This window comes from Musca autumnalis, unplaced genomic scaffold (assembly GCF_047663935.1).
Source record: "Musca autumnalis isolate F117 unplaced genomic scaffold, ASM4766393v1 scaffold_1, whole genome shotgun sequence".
In the NCBI taxonomy this organism is placed as follows: domain Eukaryota; kingdom Metazoa; phylum Arthropoda; class Insecta; order Diptera; family Muscidae; genus Musca; species Musca autumnalis.
In genome coordinates, this window is record NW_027411644.1 from 283,855,879 (window position 1) to 283,878,885 (window position 23,007).

The window sequence follows — 23,007 nt, forward strand, 5'->3', positions numbered from 1 at the left end:
TGGGTTTCACTACTTCATACCCCTCACCTATAAACTTGACGTCGCCATGTTGAAATTGTGCTAGTCTGACCATCGACTATTTTATACAACATGCATCACTTAAGTTATCAATTCCATACAATATCTGTCAAATAAACGAAGTAAACTCCCAAAACACCTGTTTTAAGTGCAAGTGTAAAAGCGTTCAGTGTTTACATTTTACCCCCTCTTTTTGTAACTAATTTTTGTTCGCCATCCATATCTCAGCCCCAAGAAGACATACATACCTAATCTTTCGTATACCCGTTCCATATATCGTAAAGGATTCCTTATTTAAAAATCAGCCCTCTACATTTGAGCTAAAGCGAGTAAATCGATCTAAACATGGTTTAATAAGAAAGGTTAGCCAAAGCTTTATGTCAATTTAAATTTTTTCATTCGAGTATGCCTAAAACTTCAAAACAATATAAACAAACTGTGTATGTATGTGTGGTGTTTGAATAATATGCCAAACAATTTTAAAAACAATCGAATTCAATGATTTTTAAAATTGTTTTTAAACCATTTGTATGGAAGAAATTGGTGAGATTTGCATTGAAACAATCGGTTTATCATATTCACAACTCGATTATGTGGAGAAAACTTAACTCTTCATTCATTTTTCGCGTTTTTTATAAAATGCTCAAAAAAATGCATTGTAAACAAACCCACTTGTTGCTTTTATTTTGAAGTTTTAGGAATTCAAGAAAAACAAGGGTTCTATAGATTTTTTTCATTTAAATCTACCTCTTTACTTATACCATGGATCTAAAAAATTTGACAATTCGTGTAAGAAGAATAATTTTTTTTACAAAAACAGGAGGTTAATCTTCCCCGTTTTCCCCAGACAAAAATTCAATATGTTGGTATTTGTTTGGTAACACTGCTACCTTTATTATTTGACAGCCGAGACATGTTGATATGCCTAGATGACAGCTGCGATGTAAACAATTGAAATTCTTTTAAGCCGGCAGAAAGCAACACAAATCAGAACAGGAGATAAAAATGAAGTATTTGTATAATTAAATAATACAATAATTCAATAATTTTAACGTTTCTCTCTTTTATACCACAAATAGAATCAGTGTTGATGGTTTATTGGTGTACTTTCCATACGAGTATATTTATCCCGAGCAATATGCCTACATGTTGGAGCTTAAACGTACATTGGATGCTAAGGGACATTGCCTGCTGGAAATGCCTTCGGGAACGGGTAAAACAGCAACCCTTTTATCGCTGATTGTGGCTTATATGATTGAGCGGCCAGAGACAATAAGAAAGTTAATATATTGTTCACGTACCGTTCCCGAAATTGAAAAGGTTATTGCAGAATTACAAAATCTGATGGTTTATTATGAGAAAAATGCTCCGGAACCACCACCCCTTGTGGGTTTGGTATTAAGTTCACGTAAAAATATGTGTATACATCCGGAAGTGAGTAAGGAGCGTGAAGGTAAATCGGTAGATGGTAAATGTTATGGTTTAACTGCCAGTTATGTGCGGGAGCGTCATGAACATGATGGTGAGACACCAATATGCCAGTATTTCGAAGGATTCTCTATGGAAGGAAAAGAGTCGTCATTACCTGTTGGTATTTACAGTTTGGATGATCTTAAGGAATTTGGAAGAATGCGAAATTGGTGTCCCTACTTTTTGGCAAGATATGCGGTGGGTATTTTTTGTTTGTTGTGTGATATGCTGGATTTTGACTTTGTTTTTGTTCCTATTTCATTAGATTGCTCAAGCCCATATTGTAGTCTACAGTTATCATTATCTATTGGATCCCAAAATTGCCGAAGTTGTATCCAAAGAAATGGTTCGCGAAAGTTGTATTGTTTTCGATGAAGCCCACAACATTGATAATGTTTGCATCGACTCCATGAGTGTTAAGATCAACAGACGAACCGTGGAACGAAGTACAAATGCTTTAAACAATTTACAGAAATTAGTTCAAGAGTGAGTATTTCTTTTTCAAATTTAATGAAATTTTCTAGGGCTTCAGATGATATTATGGACTGAGCCACGGTTGTTTGGTATAGACGCACCCTTTCTTTCAGAAAGGGTCTATAGGAGCATCCTATCGGAGTACCCTTTCTTTCAGAAAGGGTCTATAGAAGCACACATTCTTTCAGAAAGGGTCTATAGAAGCATCCTTTACTTCAGAAAGGGTATATACATAGAAGCGGCCTTTCCTTCAGAAAGGGTCTATGAAATAGAGCTGGCAAACTATCGATAGTGTGACTATCGGTTTGATCACTGTCGTAAAGCATTGTTTATATCGGACTCAGAAGCTATTATCTTTTAAATTATTCATGACAGATAACCCAAATATTATATGTTGGTGGCCGGCGTAACCTTTGTTTTCAGACAGTAATCAAAACGATAGTCATAGATAGTTTCCATAGAAATGGTCTATAGAAACACCCCTTCTTTCACAAAGGCTCTATCGGAGCACCCTTACTTTCAGAAAGGGTCCATCGGAGCACCCTGCTATAGAAGCACCCTTTCTTTAAAAAAGGGTGCTACAGAAGCACTCTTTCTTTCAGATACGGTCTATCGCAGCACCCTTCCTTTCAGATACGGGCCGATCGCAGCACAATTTCTTTCAGAAAGGTTCTATCGGAACACCCTTTTCTTCAGAAAGGGTCTATAAAAGTACCCTTTAAGTACATGCTGCTATTCAAATTAAGTACATGCTCCTATTCAAGTTCCGTTAGCCATAATTTATTGCGCCTTAATGTGTAGGAAAGGTTAACTTATTTTTGTCTATCTCAAACTTCTAATAATTGTCTTTTCCTCTTAGAATTCGAGATGATAATGCCGAACGTTTAAACGACGAATATCAACGTATGGTCCAGGGACTCAAAGATGCCAGTGTTCAAAGGGATACAGATATGATTTTGGCCAATCCTATTCTGCCAACGGATATTCTAAAGGGTAAGAAAAGTTAATTTTAAGGACCATTTTAATTTTCCAATTGTTTAACATTTCCAGAGGTCGTTCCGGGTAACATACGTAATGCCGACCACTTCCTTAGCTTCCTGCGTCGTTTCATTGAATACATAAAGACACGTTTAAAAGTCCATCACGTGGTACAAGAGTCTCCAGCGGGTTTCCTTAAAGATGTGGCTTCCAAAATTTGCATAGAACGTAAACCATTACGGTTTTGTGCCGAGCGTTTGGCTAGCTTGCTGAGGACACTGGAAATAACAGATATGACCGAATATGGAGCCTTGACTCTGGTAAGGTTTTGGAATTTTATTTAAAAGGCAACTTTTAACAATTTTCTGTTTCAGATCACCCACTTCGCCACCTTGGTCAGTACATATACAAAGGGTTTCACAATTATCATTGAACCGTTTGATGATAAAACTCCCACTGTGGCAAATCCCATATTACATTTTAGTTGTTTAGACTCGTCGATAGCAATGGCTCCCGTGTTTCAAAGATTCCAATCGGTGGTTATTACATCGGGTACCCTGTCACCCATGGATATGTATCCGAAAATCTTAAATTTTGATCCCGTGGTTATGAGTTCCTTTACCATGACCCTGGCCAGGCCATGTCTGTTGCCAATGATTGTCTCCAAGGGTAATGATCAGGTGGCAATTTCATCAAAATATGAAACACGTGAAGATACTGCCGTCATACGTAATTATGGCCAGCTTTTGGTGGAGACGGCTAAAACAGTACCCGATGGCATTGTGTGCTTCTTTACATCATATTTGTATTTGGAATCAGTTGTGGCTTCATGGTATGATCAAGGTATTGTTGATACCCTGTTACGTTACAAATTGCTGTTTATTGAAACTCAGGATAATGCCGAAACAAGTTATGCCCTTATGAATTATGTTAAGGTAAGTTGGGATGGAGCGAGATCATTTTTCTTGCTCCTTTACTAAAATGTGTTTTGTAATCTAGGCCTGTGACTGCGGTCGAGGAGCAGTGCTGCTTGCCGTGGCCCGTGGTAAAGTCTCTGAGGGTGTTGATTTCGATCACCATTATGGCCGCGCCGTACTCATGTTTGGTATACCCTATGTCTTTACCCAATCGAGAATCCTCAAAGCCCGTCTCGACTATCTGCGCGATCAATTTCAAATTAGAGAAAATGATTTCCTCACATTCGATGCTATGCGCCATGCTGCCCAGTGTGTTGGTCGTGCCTTAAGAGGTAAAACAGATTATGGTATTATGATATTTGCCGATAAACGTTTTTCGCGGCAAGATAAGCGTAGCCGTCTTCCCAAATGGATACAAGAACATTTGGTGGATAGTTTTTGTAATCTAAGTACCGAGGAAGCAATGCAGTTGGCACGAAGATGGTTGAAACGTATGGCTCAACCATTTACAAGGGAAGATCAATTGGGTATATCTTTGCTGACAAAGGAACAGCTGGAAAGTGTTGCCAAAGATAAGCTTGAACGACAGGCGCAAGGAAAAGAATCTGTTGGTGGTGAAGTTATGGAACTATGAAGAGGAGGCAGGAATTAACATTGATTTTGGGTGTTAATTCGATATACCTATATATTGGAATATAGAAGATGAGGACTTGTTTTTTGTGTAAATAATTTTGAAATTCACTCAGAATAATGGCTCTTTATAAGAGGTATCAATAAAACTAAAAAACTTATTTCAATATAAAATCTTTGAATTTGGCAATCAGTAACCAAAGGGATCCCTATTATACCCCTAAATTTTGGAAAAAAAAAATCTTAACGGTCTGTACTAAATACAAATTTTCCCAAGACTCTTTTACGCCGCATTTAGGTTAACATGTACTAAACATACATACATAAACATGTACTTGTTCATACTCTACAGCTGATTAACCGGTAAGTTGGCCCGCTGTTGTTATTTATTTGTGTTGTTAATTGCATAATTCATAAAAGTTTTACAGTATCAACAACCAAAATGTTGGGCAGAACATTACTCTTACTTAGAAATTTAAACGCTTTGCGTTATGGAGCTGTTACAAAATTTGCTGAAACCAGGCCCTTGTCCCATCACCAAAACTCCCAAATATCATTTGCCAAGTATTTTTGTTCCAACACCAACAACATACCAATTGTTAGCTATGAAGAAATTAAACAGCTACCCAAACAACCTGAGAAACTATTGATTGATGTTCGAGAACCCAAAGAGCTACAAGAGACTGGACAAATTCCCACATCGATTAATATACCACTGGGTCAAGTGGCAACAGAATTGGCTCCCACTGTTGATGCTGGTGCTTTTAAAGCAAAATATGGCCGCGATTTTCCCAAAAAGAACACCGAAATAATATTCCATTGTAAAATTGGCAAACGTTCCCACAGCGCTGCCGAAATAGCCAAGAAATTGGGTTTTGAAAATAGTAAAAATTATTTGGGTTCATGGACCGAATGGGCTGAAAAGGAGGGATTACCAAAGTAGATAAATACTAATGAAATTGTTAAACATTGAAATAAAATAAGTATAGAATGTTGAACTATGTAAAATGATTGGAAAATGTTCGTTCGCTTATAAAATGGTCTTTCAGAACCTGTCTATAGGTGCCTGTCTTTCAGAAAGGCTCTATAGGAGCAACCTTTCTTTCAGAAAGTCTCTTTAAAAAAGTGTCTATACAAACACCCTTTCTTTTAGAAAGGGTCTATAGAACAAGTCTATCAGGTATGTGATGAAAACCGAATCGACTCGATTTGCAGAATCGAAATGGTATATAGTCGGAGTGCCCTTGATGATATACATATATAGTTTTGCTTTGCAAACGCTCCTTATTTGTATAATATTTTTAAAATGCATTTTCAATTTCATTAAAATATTCACCAAAATTAAGTGGAGTACACACGATCAGTTTTGACTGTCAGTTTTGCTCGCTTTAAAGCGGGATACACACGATCAGTTTTGACTGTCGATTTTTCGAAAATATCGATAACTGTCAAACTGTCCAGCAACACCAATATACATATTTTGTGGTTGCCTGATAACTGACAAAAATTAACGGCCACACTAGCAAGCAACAACAAAGCTGTCATTCAAAACTGACAATGTGTACTAGAGCTGGCAAACCATCGATATTGCCAACATTAGATATTTTCGATATAATGTTTTAAAATATCGATTAATATCGATATTATCGTTAAGTTGTCATCGCCATTAATTTGGAGATGAAAATGGCGGAAATGTAAATGGTTTTCTTGAATTTATGCAAAAGTAGTTCACAGAAATGTAAAGGAGAATAAACAACTGCTTCTATTTTATAAAAAATGTAAAAAATACATTTTATTTTACCGACAAATGTGTACGTGTGGCTGCGGACTTACTTTCTTATACACACATAAGCGAAAAGCGGCGAAATTTCTATTTATTTCAACGAATTTCAGGTTAGGGGTTTTTATTCCGATAATATCGATAGACAAAACTATCTATCGATATTGAATTTTTAAATAATAATCGATATTATCGATAGTGCCATCGATTTTTTGCCAGCTCTAATGTGTACCCAGCTTTAGAGACATTCGATTCGATCGATAATTGCTCGTGAATAAGTTTTCGACACGATAAAAATCGATTTTTTCGATAGTAACCGGTAATCGATCAGGGGCCTAATTATTGGTCTGTTCCAGTACTCCAAGAATCTACTAATTTGTACCATTTTTTTCGATAACATAAAGGAAAAAATGTTATCGTAGTAAAAAATAGTAGCTTTTTGCAGGTTCTGGAACAGAGCATATGTGATTCGATATCTTGTTGTTTAGCATAGTACACACGGTCCAACAAAACTGACAGTCAACGTACTTTTACGGCAATTTTCTGGCAAATAAAAACTTTTTGTTAGCTAAAAATGATTGAAATACAACATTTAAGGTATAATTTAGTGATTAGGAAAGTAATTATTTAGCTAGACTTTGATATTAACGAAATAGACCTCGATGACTGTCAGTTTTGTTGGACCGTGTGTACGAAGCGAGTACTCAAATTTGGGATGACAATATTCGTTATCGAGTAAAACTATCGAGTTATTGAGCATAAATTTGCGAGAAAATACTCGTAGCTAAATTGCCTATCGTAAACTAACAAAATGAAAGATTTTTTGTTTAAAATGTAAAAATTGTTGTTTGTTGTCGGTTTATAAAAGAAAAATAAAATTAGAAAATTTTGTTTTTTGTCAAAATAGTCTGGCTTAATCCCATTTAATAATCACATCTAATATTTTAAAACAACTAGTTTATTAGTGGAAAAGATTTGGCATTGTTCGCCACGTTTTTTTTAAGAAATGTTTTCAAATTTTTTGTTTGGACCTATACTCTAATGAAATCTGAATTACTTCTTCATGTCATATCATTCCACTATTAAATACAAATTCCGTAATGAATATACTCCATGTTTGTTATATCATATTCGAGGTATATAGAGGTCTCGAGGCATTATACTCAATGGACGTGCATGAAAAAATTTCTATTGGATAAAATGTATGAGGGTTGTTACCTGGACCATATCTTAAAGCCAATAATTCACCACGAATTGCCAAATATGAGAAATATGGTTTAGCAGCTATTAGCTATAATTTCAGAAATAATGTAAAATGTTCTATATTAGATCGATTTTTTTATGACATATAAGTTCTGCTGCCTGAGGGCGGGCTACAATATTCCTAAAGACTGGAAAATAAATAAAGCGAAAAAGGTCGTTTTAGATTGGTTAAGATAAAACCATAAAATTCGAACCGGATATGAAAAGTGGAAACGAAAAATATCTATTAGAAGTTGTTTGCATTTTTAGTGTACCCTCAGCCTTTAGGGCCTTCAGCACAATACGTCTGTCTGTATCTCTGATCAACTGATTTGGTGAAAGTTTTGAATCTCGTAATATTTTAAGTTTAAGTAATATCGGTACCTCCGCCATAAAATTTTCGCTAAACTTTGCACATCGCAATATTTCTTCCTTGACATAGATCGAGCCTAATATGGGTTATATCGGTCCATTCCTTCAAATATCGTAACATTACTTCCAAATGTACAAACATCTTCAGTTATATCCCTCACAAAAGTTCAAAATAAGCGCAGCTTAAAGACTGTTCGAGGATCCTTTGGACATTTCTTTTTGTTGACACTTGTAGTCTTGTTTACTGCGATATCCTATTTTTCGTGGCCAGTCCACGCTTCCTGACAAAGCTCAAAATACGATTTTTTTAATTAGTTTCCAACCGATTACAAGTTATGACAAATATAAAACTCTTGATTAATTTGCTTATTATTAGCGAATAATTATGTGGGATTCTTAAAGGGTCGATTGTTATTTGTCGAAACTATGTAACATTTGAAGCAATACATTTAATTTAAGAAATATTTAAATTCTAGTTCCAATAAGTTGCAAGAATTAAGTCCAGCAAAGTGTTTAATATCATCGAGTCCAAAAAGTCCACTCGTACAATTAAAAAATGAATGATCCTTCTGTACATTATACACAAAATAGAGAATACAGCCGGAACAACAATCATGTAATTTTTTCGACTTAAAGTGTTTTGTCACGATTTAGCAAAGAGTTTGCCGATTGATTTCTGAGATATTTGTTCGACCATGCTTTGGCATAGCTAAACATGAGTTTTGTACCTCATACAGTACTGCGAGAAGGATTCGGAGTATATGAGTCGTAGTCTGTATCGTCCGACTTTAAATTTCTGAAGTTTTTAATTGTCTTGCACAGAAGCAAATATGGCGTTTTTATGACAATATATGTTTTTAAATTTTAAAAAAAAATATTCTTGAGCTCTGGTCGTCATAAAATTGGGGAAGAGTTCTTTATTTCAATACAAAGAACTAAGAGAACTGATGAGTCCAAGTGGCGTTGGACGAAACTAGTATTCTTTGCCTTTCCCGAAATTAAATTAATTTTAACTACATCCCACTTTAATTACAACTTGTTGTTTTTAAAATTTAAAAACAACAAACCCGAGATTATGCTGCATTATTTTAAAACAATAAAATAATACACAACTCAACAAAACTGCCAAAAGTGAATCTAAACATAGACACACAGCACGGTGACGATAGTTTGTTGTTGTTTACAACAAACCATCAAAATTTGTTATGCGTTTCTTTGCAATGCAAAGTCCACAACAGTGGGAGGTAGTTATTTCATTTACATATGTGGCAACGAGATTTTTTAAATGTTTCTGTTGAATTCGCATTTAAACAAATTTATCAGTTACGTTTATTCTTGAGCTCTGGTCGTCATAAAATTGGGGAAGAGTTCTTTGTTTCAATACAAGCTGTGTCTGGTTACCCTAAAATTTGTAACAATTTGTACCAATTGTTGCTGGAAGTCGTCTGTTAACACAAAAATCCAGCAAAAGAGAGCGATTCGAGAGAGACATTTTGACAGTTCTTTCACTGAGAGCTTGCAAATTCTTGCTGGACAAATTTCTTCTAGCAAGCACTTGCAAGCTCTTCTTCTTCCTGAAAACAATCAATCAGCCGTTTTTAGTTTTTTGTTGATTTATGTTTGTGAACATTAAAAACAATTTTATTGTGAAAATAACATAGTCTAATTGTATTGTTTTATGGAAAACAAATTTGTAAAGTGGAAAAATACTTTTTTGTTTCATTTTCTTTTTTATTTTTAATAAAATACAACGTGTTTGCTTCCTTTGTTGGCGGACAAATTGTTCTGTTTTGGCAAGTCAGCTGATTGCTTGCTGGTTTTTGCTGGGAAGGCGTCTGTTTACTTTTTACAATTTTCTAGCAAAAGAGAATAAAAACCCCTTACTCTCTGAGAAAGTTCTTGCTGGACAATTCTTGCTGGGAAAGTAACCAGACAGACTTACAATATTTTAATATTTTACAACAATAAAATAATACACATCTCAACAAAACTGCCAAAAGTGAATTAAAATAAATATACAAATTTATGCATTCATTAGCCAAAATTTACTGTTTGCAGTCTTTAAATAGAATTTAAAAAAAGTAAGCATTTCCGCAAAAAAAAAATAATATTAATAGCCTTTTTTATAGGTAAACAACATTTCATAGAATACATCTGCCGTTGTTTACCAAATGAAAGATTCTCTCAGAGAGTCTAAGCACAAAACTCTCCAAATTCTCTCTCATTTATTTTGAGAGAGAACTATTAATGTAGATGTCTAAGCAATCTGTTACAACAATGTGAAAAAGGTTTTGTAAACATAAATAATTTTCTTATTTTCTTAGCCCTACTTCATTCCGAAATTATTATTCAATGTCGATGGTCAGACTAGCACGATTTCAACATGGCGACGTCAAGTTTATAGGCGAGGGGTATGAAGTAGTGAAACCCATGTACACGATTTTCTGTGTTTGTTGTGTTGCCTCTTCTTGTTGTTCGTTGCAAGATTTTTTCTTCCATTTTCTTTCATTGTGATTTTCTCAAGCCAACGTTAACAACGAAACAAGCATAAAAAGATTTAACAAAAACATTTCATTAATGAAATAGACGAGATTTAGCTATTACTATTAATTAAATTATTAATGTTATAGGCCGTTTACATATAACCGGGTTAACCCAGTGGGTCTGGGTTTCAAATGTCATTTCCATTGTGTATACTTCAAATAAATCCTCATAAAGAAGGTTAACCCTGCAAAAAACTTTAATATAAACGCCTTATTAATTATTTTGTGTTGTTTAGTTTATTTATATATGTTTGCTTTGTTTTTTGGTATGAGAAACACAACAAATGCGAATAGTAAAATAAAGGGACACCAAAAAAATCTTAAATTTCACGTTAACGTGTGTGGACACTAACGAAACTTGAAAAGAAACTTTAACGAAATTGGTTTCAAGAAACCTTGCTAGTCTGACCATCGACATTGTATTGTTCAACAAATTCCACAAATATTTACATTTGGTCTGTTCCAGAACTGCAAGAATCTACTAATTTTTACTATTTTTTCCGATAACATAAAGAAAAAAATGCTATCGTAGTAAAAAATAGTATCTTCTTGCAGGTTCTGGAACAGAGCTATTTTCTCATTCATAACTTTGTTTTTTTTTAGTTTTTGTTTTAACATAAAAAACGTTTTTGGCGTCTACCTTCATAATTGGCCTGTTCCCGCACTTTATAAAGTGGTAAAAGTCGTAAAGCCCTCGGCACATACGGTCCGTTTAGTGACACGTTGGGACACACGTTGTCCCAAAAAAGTTAAATTATAGCTTCGTTCCCGTACTTTTTAATGGTAAAACTCGTAAAAGAGAGAACTGCAAAAAATTTGTTCTTACACACAAGTTTTCTGAAATAGTTCGGGAACGGAAAAATGGAAAATACGTCAAAAAAACTGGAACAAATGTCAAAGTCGGCGTATCAGCCAATCAGACGCCGGCAACCATGTTACTATTTTTTTACTCGCCCAAATTTGTCGTGTAAAAAGTTTTTAAAGAGAGCGTCATTCAGCGCCATTTTTGTTTAAAGAGAAGTGAACATTTTACAACTTTTTTGTGTACGGGAACGCTTTTTCAAGTAAAATGTGTAAAAGTCGTAAAAATTGTAAAAACTTTTTAGTTCTGGAACACAGCTTATGTTTAACTTTAATGCGTCAGCCATGTTGTTGTTTTTCAAAGAACTTGGCATCACTTACACATTTTTCATGTGGTACCACAAACACGCGCGACGCTCAACGCACCGTAGAGTTGTAAAAGTCGTAAACGATTTTCATATAAATTTTGTGTACGGGAACGGAAAATTGTAAAAACTTTTTAGTTCTGGAACAGAACTAATGTTGCTTGATCGATTACCGGTTACTATCGATAACATTGCTTCAATGTTTTCGATCGAGACTTGTCATGTCGTTTTTTATCGTGTCGAAAACGTATTCACGAGCAAATTCTCGATCGAATCGAATCACGTAATTAGCAAAGACATAAAGTAATAAAGACCTGACAAAATGCATGCAACAAAAAAATGTTTACGAAACTATGTATAGAAACATTACCCTTAACAGATTGCAGTTAATTCAAAATCGCAACCAAGGAGGAACATTTCATGTAATGGTATCAGAAACGAAATTTAAGAATTCAAGGATCTATTCAAGAATAGTTCCATGTCAATTGGGTCGGTTTATTCGGTTAAATACGTAAAAATGTATAAAAGAAAAATATGTTATGTCACCATATCGTAACATAACATTATGTTAAATTCAAAAGCCATTCACAGAAGAATGATAGCAAAAGAAATGTCTTATCTTGTTGTATTTATGTCTTTGTAATTAGGCCCAAGTCAGGCAATGTGCGCTTGCTGAGAGCAAGTGAGCATACATTTCAATGCATTTTACATTGAAGTTTTCGCTCACTTGCTCTCAGCAAGCGCACATTGCCTGACCTGGAATTAGGCCCCATGTAATCCTCAGGGAATATTATGAAGGTATGTGTTTATTTTAAAACAAGAACTAAAAACCAAAATTTTGAATGAAAAAATGTAAATATTTGTGGAATTTGTTGAACAATACATTGAATAATAATTTCGGAATGAAGAAGTGCTAAGAAAATTGACTATGTTTTCAAAACCTTTTTGACATTGTAAACATTGCTAATACATATACCTTAATAGTTCTCCGTCAAAATAAATGAGAGAGAATTTGGTGGGTTTTTGCTTAGCCTTCTGAGAGAATCTTTCATTTGGTAAACAACGGCGGATGTATTCTATGAAATGTTGTTTACCTATAAAAAAGGCTATTTATATTATTTTTTTTTGCGAAAATGCTTACTTTTTTCAAATTATATTTAAAGACTGCAAACAGTAAATTTTGGCTAATGAATGCATAAATTTATATATTTTTGTCTGTTCCAGAACTGCAACAATCTACTAATTTTTACTATTTTTTCCGATTACATAAAGGAAAAACTGTTATCGTAGTAAAATATTTTAGATTCTTGCAGTTTCTGGAACAGAACAATTGGTTTGTTCCAGAACTGCAAGAATCTACTAATTTTTACTATTTTTTCCGATAACATAAAGGAAAAAATGTTATCGTAGTAAAAAATAGTAGCTTCTTGCAGGTTCTGGAACAAATCAAATTATTTTAATACTATAGGTGTGTTCGTTTACTCAACAATTTGTACAAATTTGTACAAGTCCAGTAAGTTCTTGTAATCGACTAAGGTCTCTTGCATTGTACTGTAGAGTAAACGAACAACATCCGGTAACAATTTGTACAAATTTTGAGTAAACGAACACACATTATTTCACAAACGAGTGCAAAGGACTTTTCCCAATTTTCTTGTTATTTTGTGTAAAAAAATGCTGAGATTTATTTACTATTTTTTATTTTTCTCTTATATAAACCGACAACAAACAACAATTTTTACATATTAAACAAAAAGACAATAAAGGCCTGCGTACATAAGCTGCTTTGCCTTGCTTTTCTGCTTCATTTTTGACATAATAAAAATAAAAGAATAAAGAAGGCCGAGCAAATTTCGAACTGGGTTGCCCTTTTCTTTTTTTATTCTTTTATCAGAAGCAAGCAAGGTAAGCAGGCGAGGCAGCTTATGTACGCAGGCCTTAAGAAATTTTTCTTTTTGTTAGTTTACGATAGGCAATTTAGCTGCGAGTAATTTCTCGCAACAACTCGATATCGAATCACATAATTAGGCCCCTGTATATATCAAAAAAGGTCTATCGAAATAGCCTTTCTTTCAGAAAGGGTCTATAGAAGCACCCCTTCTTTTAGAAAGGATCTTTCTTTCAGAAAAAGTCTACAGAACCACCTTTCTTTCAGGAAGTGTCCATAGAAGCACCCTTTCTTTCAAAAGAGTCCATAGGAGCACCTTTTCATTCAGAAAGACGGATTTAAGGTCGTCTATTCAGACGACTTAAAGTTCGTCTATTCAAACGACTTAAGGTTCGTCTATTCAGACGACATTAAGGACGTCTATTCAGACGACTTTAAGATCGTCTATTCAAATGACTTAAGGTTCGTATATTCAGACGACTTTAAGGTCTTATATTCAGACGATTTAAAGGTCGTCTATTCAGACGACTTAAAGGTCATCTATTCAGACGACTTAAGGGGCGTCTATTCAGACTACTTAAAGGTCGTCTATTCAAACGACTTAAGGTTCGTCTATTCAGACGACTTTATGGTCATCTATAAGGACGACTTAAAGATCGTCTATAAGGACGACTTAAAGAACGTCTATTAAGACGACTTCAAGATCGTTTATGAAGACGACTTTAGGGTCGTCTATTAAGACGACTTTAAGGTAATCTATTGAGACAACTTTAAGGTCGTCTATTTGACATTTGAGTGCATTTTTGTTGCTGGAGAGTAAGAAATCGATTAAAAACTAACGTAAGTTTTGAATTGCGTAATTCAAAACTTATGGTGTTCACCCATGTTTTAGGCATGAGGAAGAACACTGAGATTTCTAAAGAAGTTAATAGATTCCACAGCTTTACATACAGATATCCTTGAATTGCCTAGTTGTATGGCCTGCTACAATCCTTAACAATATTTCACATTTTTGATTGAATAAAGGTCCAAACATTAGCTGTGTCTTTTTACTGATAATTAGTAATAATTTTTACTAATGTTGCAGATTTTGACAGCTGTATAAAGGAAAAGTTGCTGAAAAAGATGTTTCAGCAACATTTAGTAAGTAAAAAGACACCTCTATTATATCCGACCTTATTTGTAGGCAATTCTAAACCTTCTGTATGTAATTTGGGGCTTGGAAAGCCGTGGGAATTATTAACTTCACGAGAAATTTCAGGATAACATACATTTAGCGACTCCCAGGAATACATATTGTGCACAACGACAGCTTTCAATCGCTCAAGGATCTCAAAATATACAGCCTAACTGTGATTTATGTTTTTTTTTAAAGTACACTAAAAAACGCAAAGAAATCTGCGATGGTCCTCTTTAGCGAGCTATAAGCGAAGTCTGATCTTAATTAACAGTAATTAACCACAAATGTGCTTCATACTTCTGAAAGGTACATATCTCAGATGACCAGAGACATTCGCTAAAACAAGAAAATGTAAAGGCCTGCGTACATAAGCTGCTCTGCCTGATTGCCTTGCTTTCCTGCTTCATTTTTGACATAATTAAAATAAAAGAATAAAGAAGGCCGAGGAAATTTCGAACTGGGTTGCCCTTTTCTTTTTTATTCTTTTATCAGAAGTAAGCAAGGTAAGCAGGCAAGGCAGCTTATGTACGCAGGCCTTAAGACCTTTGATCATAATTCTACAAATTGTACGGCAATTTGCATATTTCTTTGGAGTGTATGTATAGTTTTGTCCCTATATTTTTTGTGGAATTTACCGTTATTTGTATTATAGAATATTCTTTTATTGTACACCTTTTTATTAGGCAGATGAAATAAGGATATGTACTGGGAATTTCATAAATATATGTATGTATGTTGTATGCACACTTTTGTCCCTCACTGTAAATCATACCTTATCAACTCTGGATAAAATAATATCCAGCATTTGTTTTTACGTCAGCTGATGTAGTTTCTTCACTCATTCAAAAGCAGCTGATATTTTTAGATCACTACACACACTACTACAAGAAGTACAAGAAGCAAGGTGGGGTATTTTGTTTTTAACGAAATAAAAATCTTAAATAACTCCTTTCCTTCAGAACAAATAAACATAATGTCCAGACGAGCTCTAGTACTTGCAAGACACCATATTAAAACCCTTAGTTTTGGTGGATCCATTAACAACTTGACAACAAAACTACTTGCCACTCACACCTCGTCTTCGTTGGATAATGGAAAATTCAACCAACAAAAAGTATTTCTGAAACATTTTTGTTCGCAAACCTCAATAAATAACATACCCATAGCAAAGTTCGAGGAAATCAAGCAATTAAAGGAATATCCTAATAAGATGCTCATTGATGTTCGTGAACCTCAGGAGTTACAAGAATCTGGAAAAATTCCCACATCCATAAATATACCATTGGATCAGGTGATTACTGTATTGTCCCATGATACAGATGCCAGTGCATTTAAAACCAAATATGGTCGTGATCTTCCGGAGCTGAAAACCGAACTAATATTCCATTGCAGAAGTGGTATAAGATCCCAGAAAGCAGCAGAAATTGCAAAGCAATTGGGTTATGTAAATGTTAAAAACTACGTGGGATCATGGTTAGAATGGGCTGAAAAGAACGGTCTACCTAAATGAAAGTGATATTGAGGTATTCACGATTTCTGCAATACAATATGAGATTATTTTTTTAAACTTTTTTATGTTAAATATAGAAAAAAATGCAAATAAATTTAAATGTAAACTGAAGTTAAAAACAGACAACTATCGCTTTCCACATAAAATAAATATTTCCAATAAGAATGTAACAAAATGTATGATCGCTTAACATCCGGACAACGGAGATGCAAATACAAAGGAGAAGTTAAAATGTTAAGAACTGCTAATTTTGGCTGAAAGTCTTTGAGTGCTATAGACCCCTTTTGAAGGAATGGGTGCTTCTTCGGACGCTTTCTGAAAGAACGGGTGCACCTACAGACCCTTTCTGAAAGAAATGGTTCTTCTACAGGCCCTTTCTAACAGAAAGGGTGCTTCTACGGACCCTTTCTGAAAGAAAGGGTGATGCTATAGACCCTTTCTGAACGAAAGGGTGCTCCTATAGACCCTTTCAGAAAGAAAGGGTTCTTCTACAGGCCCTTTCTAACAGAAAGGGTGCTTCTACGGACCCTTTCTGAAAGAAAGGGAGCTGCTATAGACCCTTTCTGAAAGAAAGGGTGCTGCTGTAGACCCTTTATGAAAAAAACGGTGCTTCTATAGACCCTTTCTGAAAGAAACGGTGCTTTTATCGACTCTTTCTGAAAGAAACGGTGCTTCTATCGACTCTTTCTGAAAGAAACGGTGCTTCTATAGACCATTTCTGAAAGAAAGGGTGTTTCTATAGACGCTTTCTGAAAGAACGGGTGCTTCTATAGATCCTTTTTGAAATAAACGGTGCTTCTATAGACCCTTTCTGAAAGAAACGGTGCTTCTATAGACCCTTTCTGAAAGAAACGGTGCATCTATAGACTCTTTCTGAAAGAAACGGTGCTTCTATAGATCCTTTCTGAAAGAAAGCGTGCTTCTATAGACTCTTTCTGAAAGAAACGGTGCTTCTATAGATCCTTTCTGAAAGAAAGCGTGCTTCTATAGACTCTTTCTGAAAGAAACGGTGCTTCTATAGACCCTTTATGAAAGAAACGGTGCTTCTATAGACTCTTTCTGAAAGAAACGGTGCTTCTATAGACCCTTTCTGAACGAAAGTGTGCTTCTATAGACTCTTTCTGAAAGAAACGGTGCTTCTATAGACCCTTTCTGAAAGAAACGGTGCTTCTATAGACCCTTTCTAAAAGAAAGGGTGCTTCTATAGACCCTTTCTAAAAGAAAGGGTGCTTCTATAGACCCTTTCTGAAAGAAAGCATGCTTCTATAGACCCTTTCTGAAAGAAAGCGTGTTTCTACAGACTCTTTCTGAAAGAAACAGTGCTTCTATAGACCCTTTCTGTGGTGTATTTCAATAGTTATTTCAAACTCATGGCAACTCTGTTTCTATGTTATAAATTCTCTTTCTATCAATGTATCTTTTGTACTAATTAGTATTCGTTACATTTTTAGTTACTGCCATTTTACTTACTAGTTATGATTAGCTTGTTCACTTCGATTTCAACCATCAAACAGATCAAACCGTTCGACTCCATTATTAATCTTTTATATCTTTGTTGTTACTTATTTATTAAATAAAGCATTATTATTTAAACATTAATCAACGCGTGCTTACTTTCAATTTAAATACACAACAAAGAATTGGCGACGAGGATAAACTCAAGTTCAAAGAGTTTTCAATAAAATTTTGTGCAAAAAAATAATTTTTTTCTAATTCGATAAACGCATAACCTAAAATGGATGCAACTCAATTGGCGCAAATACTGGATGTCTTTACGACAATGGCAACAGCGAAGAAAACCCATCAAAACCTTCAGCAACATCTTCCAATCAAATTGCAAATTTATGAAGACTAAAGTAAACAAATCGATGCTAAAGTGCCGTGTATGTGGGTATGAGGAAGAAGTTGTCATGTACAACAAGTACGGAGTCAGGTGAAGACGAAAAAAAAATCAAAAAGAAAATAAAGCAACAATACACACATGCACACACGGACGATCAGTGCAATAAGCTGTTCAATGCAAATCATTTGGCACTCACTGAACATACCTCAACGGGTGTGTTGGTATAAACAAAAGCATCAACATCTTCAATACAATCAAATTCGAACATCAACTCATCAAATCAATTCAAATTCATCAATTCGAAAATTCAATCAACATCAATCAAAACTTCAAAAATCAATCATTTTCAAAAAAATATTCAAGCCCGGGAGAAATAGTGCATATTCCCGAGTGCAAAGGGAAATCTCCGGCTTTTTCAAAATGGGGTAAAAACTCCATACACACAAAACGTGCAAATTCCTGGAACTCACAACAACAACACAACCATTCCAAAATCATCAACATAACCAATCATCGAATTCATCAAATCAAAATCATCAATTCAAACATCAAAATCATCATCAACTAATCAAAATCATCAACATTTTTCAAAATGGAAGACAGCAAGTGCATGCTGCGCCAGATGACGATCAAGTCTAAGGAAACTACCTTCGGCTCTGCTGACGGACCAAGTCCTTATTAAGCCTGGGAGATTGTGGTGTATTTCAATAGTTATTTCAAACTCATGGCAACTCTGTTTCTATGTTATAAATTCTCTTTCTATCAATGTATCTTTTGTACTAATTAGTATTCGTTACATTTTTAGTTACTGCCATTTTACTTACTAGTTATGATTAGCTTGTTCACTTCGATTTCAACCATCAAACAGATCAAACCGTTCGACTCCATTATTAATCTTTTATATCTTTGTTGTTACTTATTTATTAAATAAAGCATTATTATTTAAACATTAATCAACGCGTGCTTACTTTCAATTTAAATACACAACACTTTCTGAAAGAAACGGTGCTTCCATTGATCCTTTCTAAAAGAAAGAGTACTTCTATGGACCCTTGCTGAAAGGCTGCTTCCATATACCCTTTCTGATAGACAGGGTGCTCCGGTAGACCCTTTCTGAAAGAAAGGATGCTTCCATAGACCCTTTCTGAAAGAAAGTGTTCTTCTACAAACCCTTTCCGACAGAAAGGGTGCTTCCATAGACACTTGCTGAAAGAAAGGCTGCTTCCATAGACCCTTTCTGATAGACAGGCTGCCTCGGTAGACCCTTTCTGAAAGAAAGGATGCTTCCATAGACCCTTTTTGAAAGAAAGGATGCTTGCATATACCATTTCTGAATGAAAGGGTGCTTCTATAGACTCTTTCTGAAAGAATGGATGCTTCTATAGATCTTTCTGAAAGAAAGGGTGCCTCTATGACCACTTTCTGAAAGAAAGGCTGCTTCTGGACTCTTTCTGAAAGAAGGCGTGCTTCTATAGACTCTTTCTGAAAGAAAGGCTTCTTCTATAGAATTGTGCTTCTTTACACCCTTGGGGAATAAAAGGATGCTACTTTAGAGCCGTTTGGGAAAAAGGGTGCTTCTTTAGACCGTTTGGGAATAAAAGTCTGCTTCTTTACACCCTTTCTGAAATAAGGGTGCTCCTGTAGACCATTTTTGAAAGAAAGGGGGCTTCTATAGATACCTTCTAAAAGAAAGGGTGCTTCTGCAGACCATTTTTAAAAGAAAGGATGCTTTTATTGAAAGAAAGGCTGCTTTTATTGACCCCTTCTGACCGATTATGAACGAAAGTCTGCTTCTACGGACCCTTTCTGAAAGAAAGACTGCTTCTATTGACCCTTTCTAAAAGAAATGGCGCTACTGTATAACCATTCTGAAAGACTATTTAAGGGGTCGATTATGGATAGCAACTCAACTGTAGTTGCGTTGCCAGAAGAGCAAATCATTCAATTAAAATGAGTAAAAAGACGGATATGTTTATCAAATTCAATCAATATCAGTGTTTTGAACCTTCAGCTACTAATTTAATTGTAAAAAATTATAAATTTTAATGCGAAAATAGAAAATTCAATTACTAAATTAGCTGTGGGCAACGCAATTGGAGTTGGGTTGCTATCCATAATCGACCCCTAAGGTTTTAAAACTAAGATAAAATCAATCTTATTTGCAAATTTTCAGTTTCAAAAATTGATGTTCATATTTCTAGGGTCCCATGTATATTATTGCTACTTAATGGTTCTTCTTGGCCCACATCCCTATCCCATTTCTTTGTTAAAAGAAAAAACAAATTTTTTGTTTCTTTTGTTTTTACAACAAAAACATACTTATTTATTAAAATTTTTAAAACAAAATTAATTTTTTTCTAAACCAAAAATAAATAACTTAAACTAACAACAAATTGTTACAATTTATAGCTCTTTGGAGATCTCTCTTCAGTCGTTTTACAAAATCAAATCACAGCTCAAATTTTAAAATAATTTTTAGGAAACATTTTATCTACAATACAATTCAGGTTCAACTTAATCCACTTCTTCGACAGTGGGACCAGTATAGCCTCCACCATAGCCATTAGCCTGTTGGCCACAATTCGCGCTGCCACCGGTACCACAACTACCACCACCATTAGCCTGTTGATGCATGCTCGTCATAACAGGTGAACAGTTCCTCGACAATTCTTCCATTTTATAGTCGAACTCTTCCTTTTCGGCAGTGGTATTATTGTCAAGCCATTGAATGGTTTCTTTACATTTGGCCAATAGACGATCTTTGTCGGATTCTGGAATCTTGCTGCCAGCTTCTTCGAGTGTCTGCTTTACGCTGAACACATAAGATTCCAATTTGTGGCGTGATTCTATACGCTGACGATGTTTTTCATCCTCCTCAGCATACTGTTCAGCCTCATGGAGCATTCGTTCGATTTCGGCTTGCGACAGACGACCCTTGTCATTCTTTATGACAATATTTTTGGCATTACCGGTACTCATTTCCTTGGCCGTAACATTGAGAATACCGTTGGCATCCAAATCGAAGGTAACATCCACCTTGGGTACACCTCGAGGAGCTGGTGGTATGCCGGTCAAGTTAAAGGTACCCAAAAGATTGTTATCTTTGGTCATGGCACGCTCACCTTCAAACACCTGTATCGTTACAGCAGGTTGATTATCAGCATAGGTGGTAAATGTTTTCGTCTGTTTGCAGGGTATGCGGGAGTTACGTTCTATCAGTTTGGTCATGACACCACCTGCAGTTTCAATACCCAGCGATAGAGGAGCCACATCCACCAGCAAGACATCTTGTATGGCACTGCTCTTGTCACCACTCAATATGGCTGCCTGAATGGCTGCGCCATAGGCCACTGCTTCATCGGGATTAATGGACAAATTCAAACTCTTACCACAGAAGAATTGTTGCAGAAGATTTTGAACTTTTGGTATACGTGTTGAACCACCGACGAGCACTATGTCATGGATTTGATTCTTATCCATTTTGGCATCATTCAACGCCTTCTCCACCGGCTGTAAAGTGCTGCGGAACAGGTCGGAACATAATTCTTCAAAGCGAGCACGACTTATTTTCGTATAGAAATCAATACCCTCAAAGAGAGCATCAATTTCAATGGTGGCCTCTGTGCTGGATGATAAAGTGCGTTTGGCCCGCTCTGCAGCTGAACGTAGACGTCTCAAAGCCCTTGGATTTTTGGTCAAATCCTTTTTGTATTTCCTCTTGAACTCTTCGGCGAAATGTGTAACCATGCGATTGTCAAAATCTTCACCTCCCAAGTGGGTGTCACCGGCAGTAGATCTCACCTCAAACAGCGATCCTTCATCAATGGTTAAAATGGAGACATCAAAGGTACCACCACCCAAATCGAAGATTAATACGTTGCGTTCTCCTTTCAAATTCTTGTCCAAACCATAGGCCAAGGCTGCCGCTGTTGGTTCATTGATAATCCTCAACACATTTAGACCCGCAATGGCTCCCGCATCTTTGGTTGCCTGACGCTGTGAATCATTAAAATAGGCTGGCACTGTGATCACTGCATCACGTATGCTGGTACCCAAAAAGGCTTCGGCTGTTTCCTTCATTTTCGTCAGAACCATTGAACTGATTTCCTCTGGAGCAAAACGTTTCTGTTCGCCTTTGAATTCCACGCTGATTTTTGGCTTGCCACAGTCATTGACCACCTTGAATGGCCAATGTTTCATGTCATCTTGGATTTTTGGATCATCAAATTTGCGACCAATTAAACGTTTGGCATCGAAAACAGTGTTGCTGGGATTCATGGCCACCTGGTTCTTGGCCGCATCTCCAATCAATCTTTCCGAGTCTGTGAAGGCAACATAACTGGGTGTTGTGCGATTGCCCTGGTCATTGGCAATGATCTCGACTTTGCCATGTTGGAAAACACCAACGCAGGAATAGGTTGTACCCAAATCAATACCAATTGCTGCTACCATTTTGTTTGTGTGTTTCTCTGTTGCTTTTCACGAACGATGAAATTTACAAATAATTTATTTTCAACTTTTAAAACTTTTTTCAAATTGTTCTTCTGCTGTTTGTAACGTTTATTTTCTTTTGCTTTTGTGTCTGTCTTCTTTGAATAATACTTTTTTATTTAAAAAACTGTTTTTTAACTTTTGTTTTGCTTTACTTCCGCTTTTCTGTTACTTTATTTTACTTGTTTTCTCGTTGCTTTCTTGTAATTCACTGAAGTCCAAGTGCAACGACGACCGCTATTTATACTTGGATTCTCTTTGGACGAACCGGCATGTTGATATATGCCTGGGCAACAAATACAAGCTCTCAATTGTTGTGGTAGTATCTCGATGAGTGTGGAAAGTTCATGAAAATCTTCGTATCATATGAAATAAGTGCATTGCCCATGAATGAATGTTTCTTTGTACGTAGATGGGTATGTGTACATTGGCATGTATGTATGTTTGTGCATCCTCTTATTTGAGGCACAAAGAGTGGGTAATGGAGAGTATATGCATTTGCAAC

General features: G+C 35.6%; 4 protein-coding genes across 4 annotated transcripts; 3 read left to right on the forward strand and 1 right to left on the reverse strand.

Annotated features, from left to right (window-relative positions):
• The first annotated feature begins 897 nt into the window (after window positions 1-897).
• Window positions 898-4,661, forward strand: Xpd (general transcription and DNA repair factor IIH helicase subunit Xpd). The gene is made up of 7 exons (XM_073964226.1): window positions 898-1,028; window positions 1,098-1,686; window positions 1,754-1,974; window positions 2,822-2,955; window positions 3,013-3,260; window positions 3,315-3,875; window positions 3,940-4,661. The coding sequence occupies exons 1-7, from the start codon at window positions 1,024-1,026 to the stop codon at window positions 4,489-4,491; spliced, it is 2,310 nt and encodes a 769-aa protein (XP_073820327.1). The 5' UTR covers window positions 898-1,023; the 3' UTR covers window positions 4,492-4,661.
• A 199-nt stretch (window positions 4,662-4,860) lies between these two features.
• Window positions 4,861-5,495, forward strand: LOC141391313 (rhodanese domain-containing protein CG4456-like). Its single transcript, XM_073964227.1, has one exon. The coding sequence runs from the start codon at window positions 4,930-4,932 to the stop codon at window positions 5,428-5,430; it is 501 nt and encodes a 166-aa protein (XP_073820328.1). The 5' UTR covers window positions 4,861-4,929; the 3' UTR covers window positions 5,431-5,495.
• A 9,960-nt stretch (window positions 5,496-15,455) lies between these two features.
• Window positions 15,456-16,276, forward strand: LOC141391314 (rhodanese domain-containing protein CG4456-like). Its single transcript, XM_073964228.1, has 2 exons — window positions 15,456-15,562; window positions 15,618-16,276. Exon 2 carries the CDS (start codon window positions 15,632-15,634, stop codon window positions 16,166-16,168), a length of 537 nt encoding a protein of 178 aa, XP_073820329.1. The 5' UTR covers window positions 15,456-15,562; window positions 15,618-15,631; the 3' UTR covers window positions 16,169-16,276.
• Window positions 16,277-20,294: 4,018 nt separating this feature from the next.
• On the reverse strand, window positions 20,295-22,718 carry LOC141389636 (major heat shock 70 kDa protein Ba-like). The gene has a single exon (XM_073961476.1). The coding sequence runs from the start codon at window positions 22,461-22,463 to the stop codon at window positions 20,526-20,528; it is 1,938 nt and encodes a 645-aa protein (XP_073817577.1). The 5' UTR covers window positions 22,464-22,718; the 3' UTR covers window positions 20,295-20,525.
• Between the last annotated feature and the right edge of the window lie 289 nt (window positions 22,719-23,007).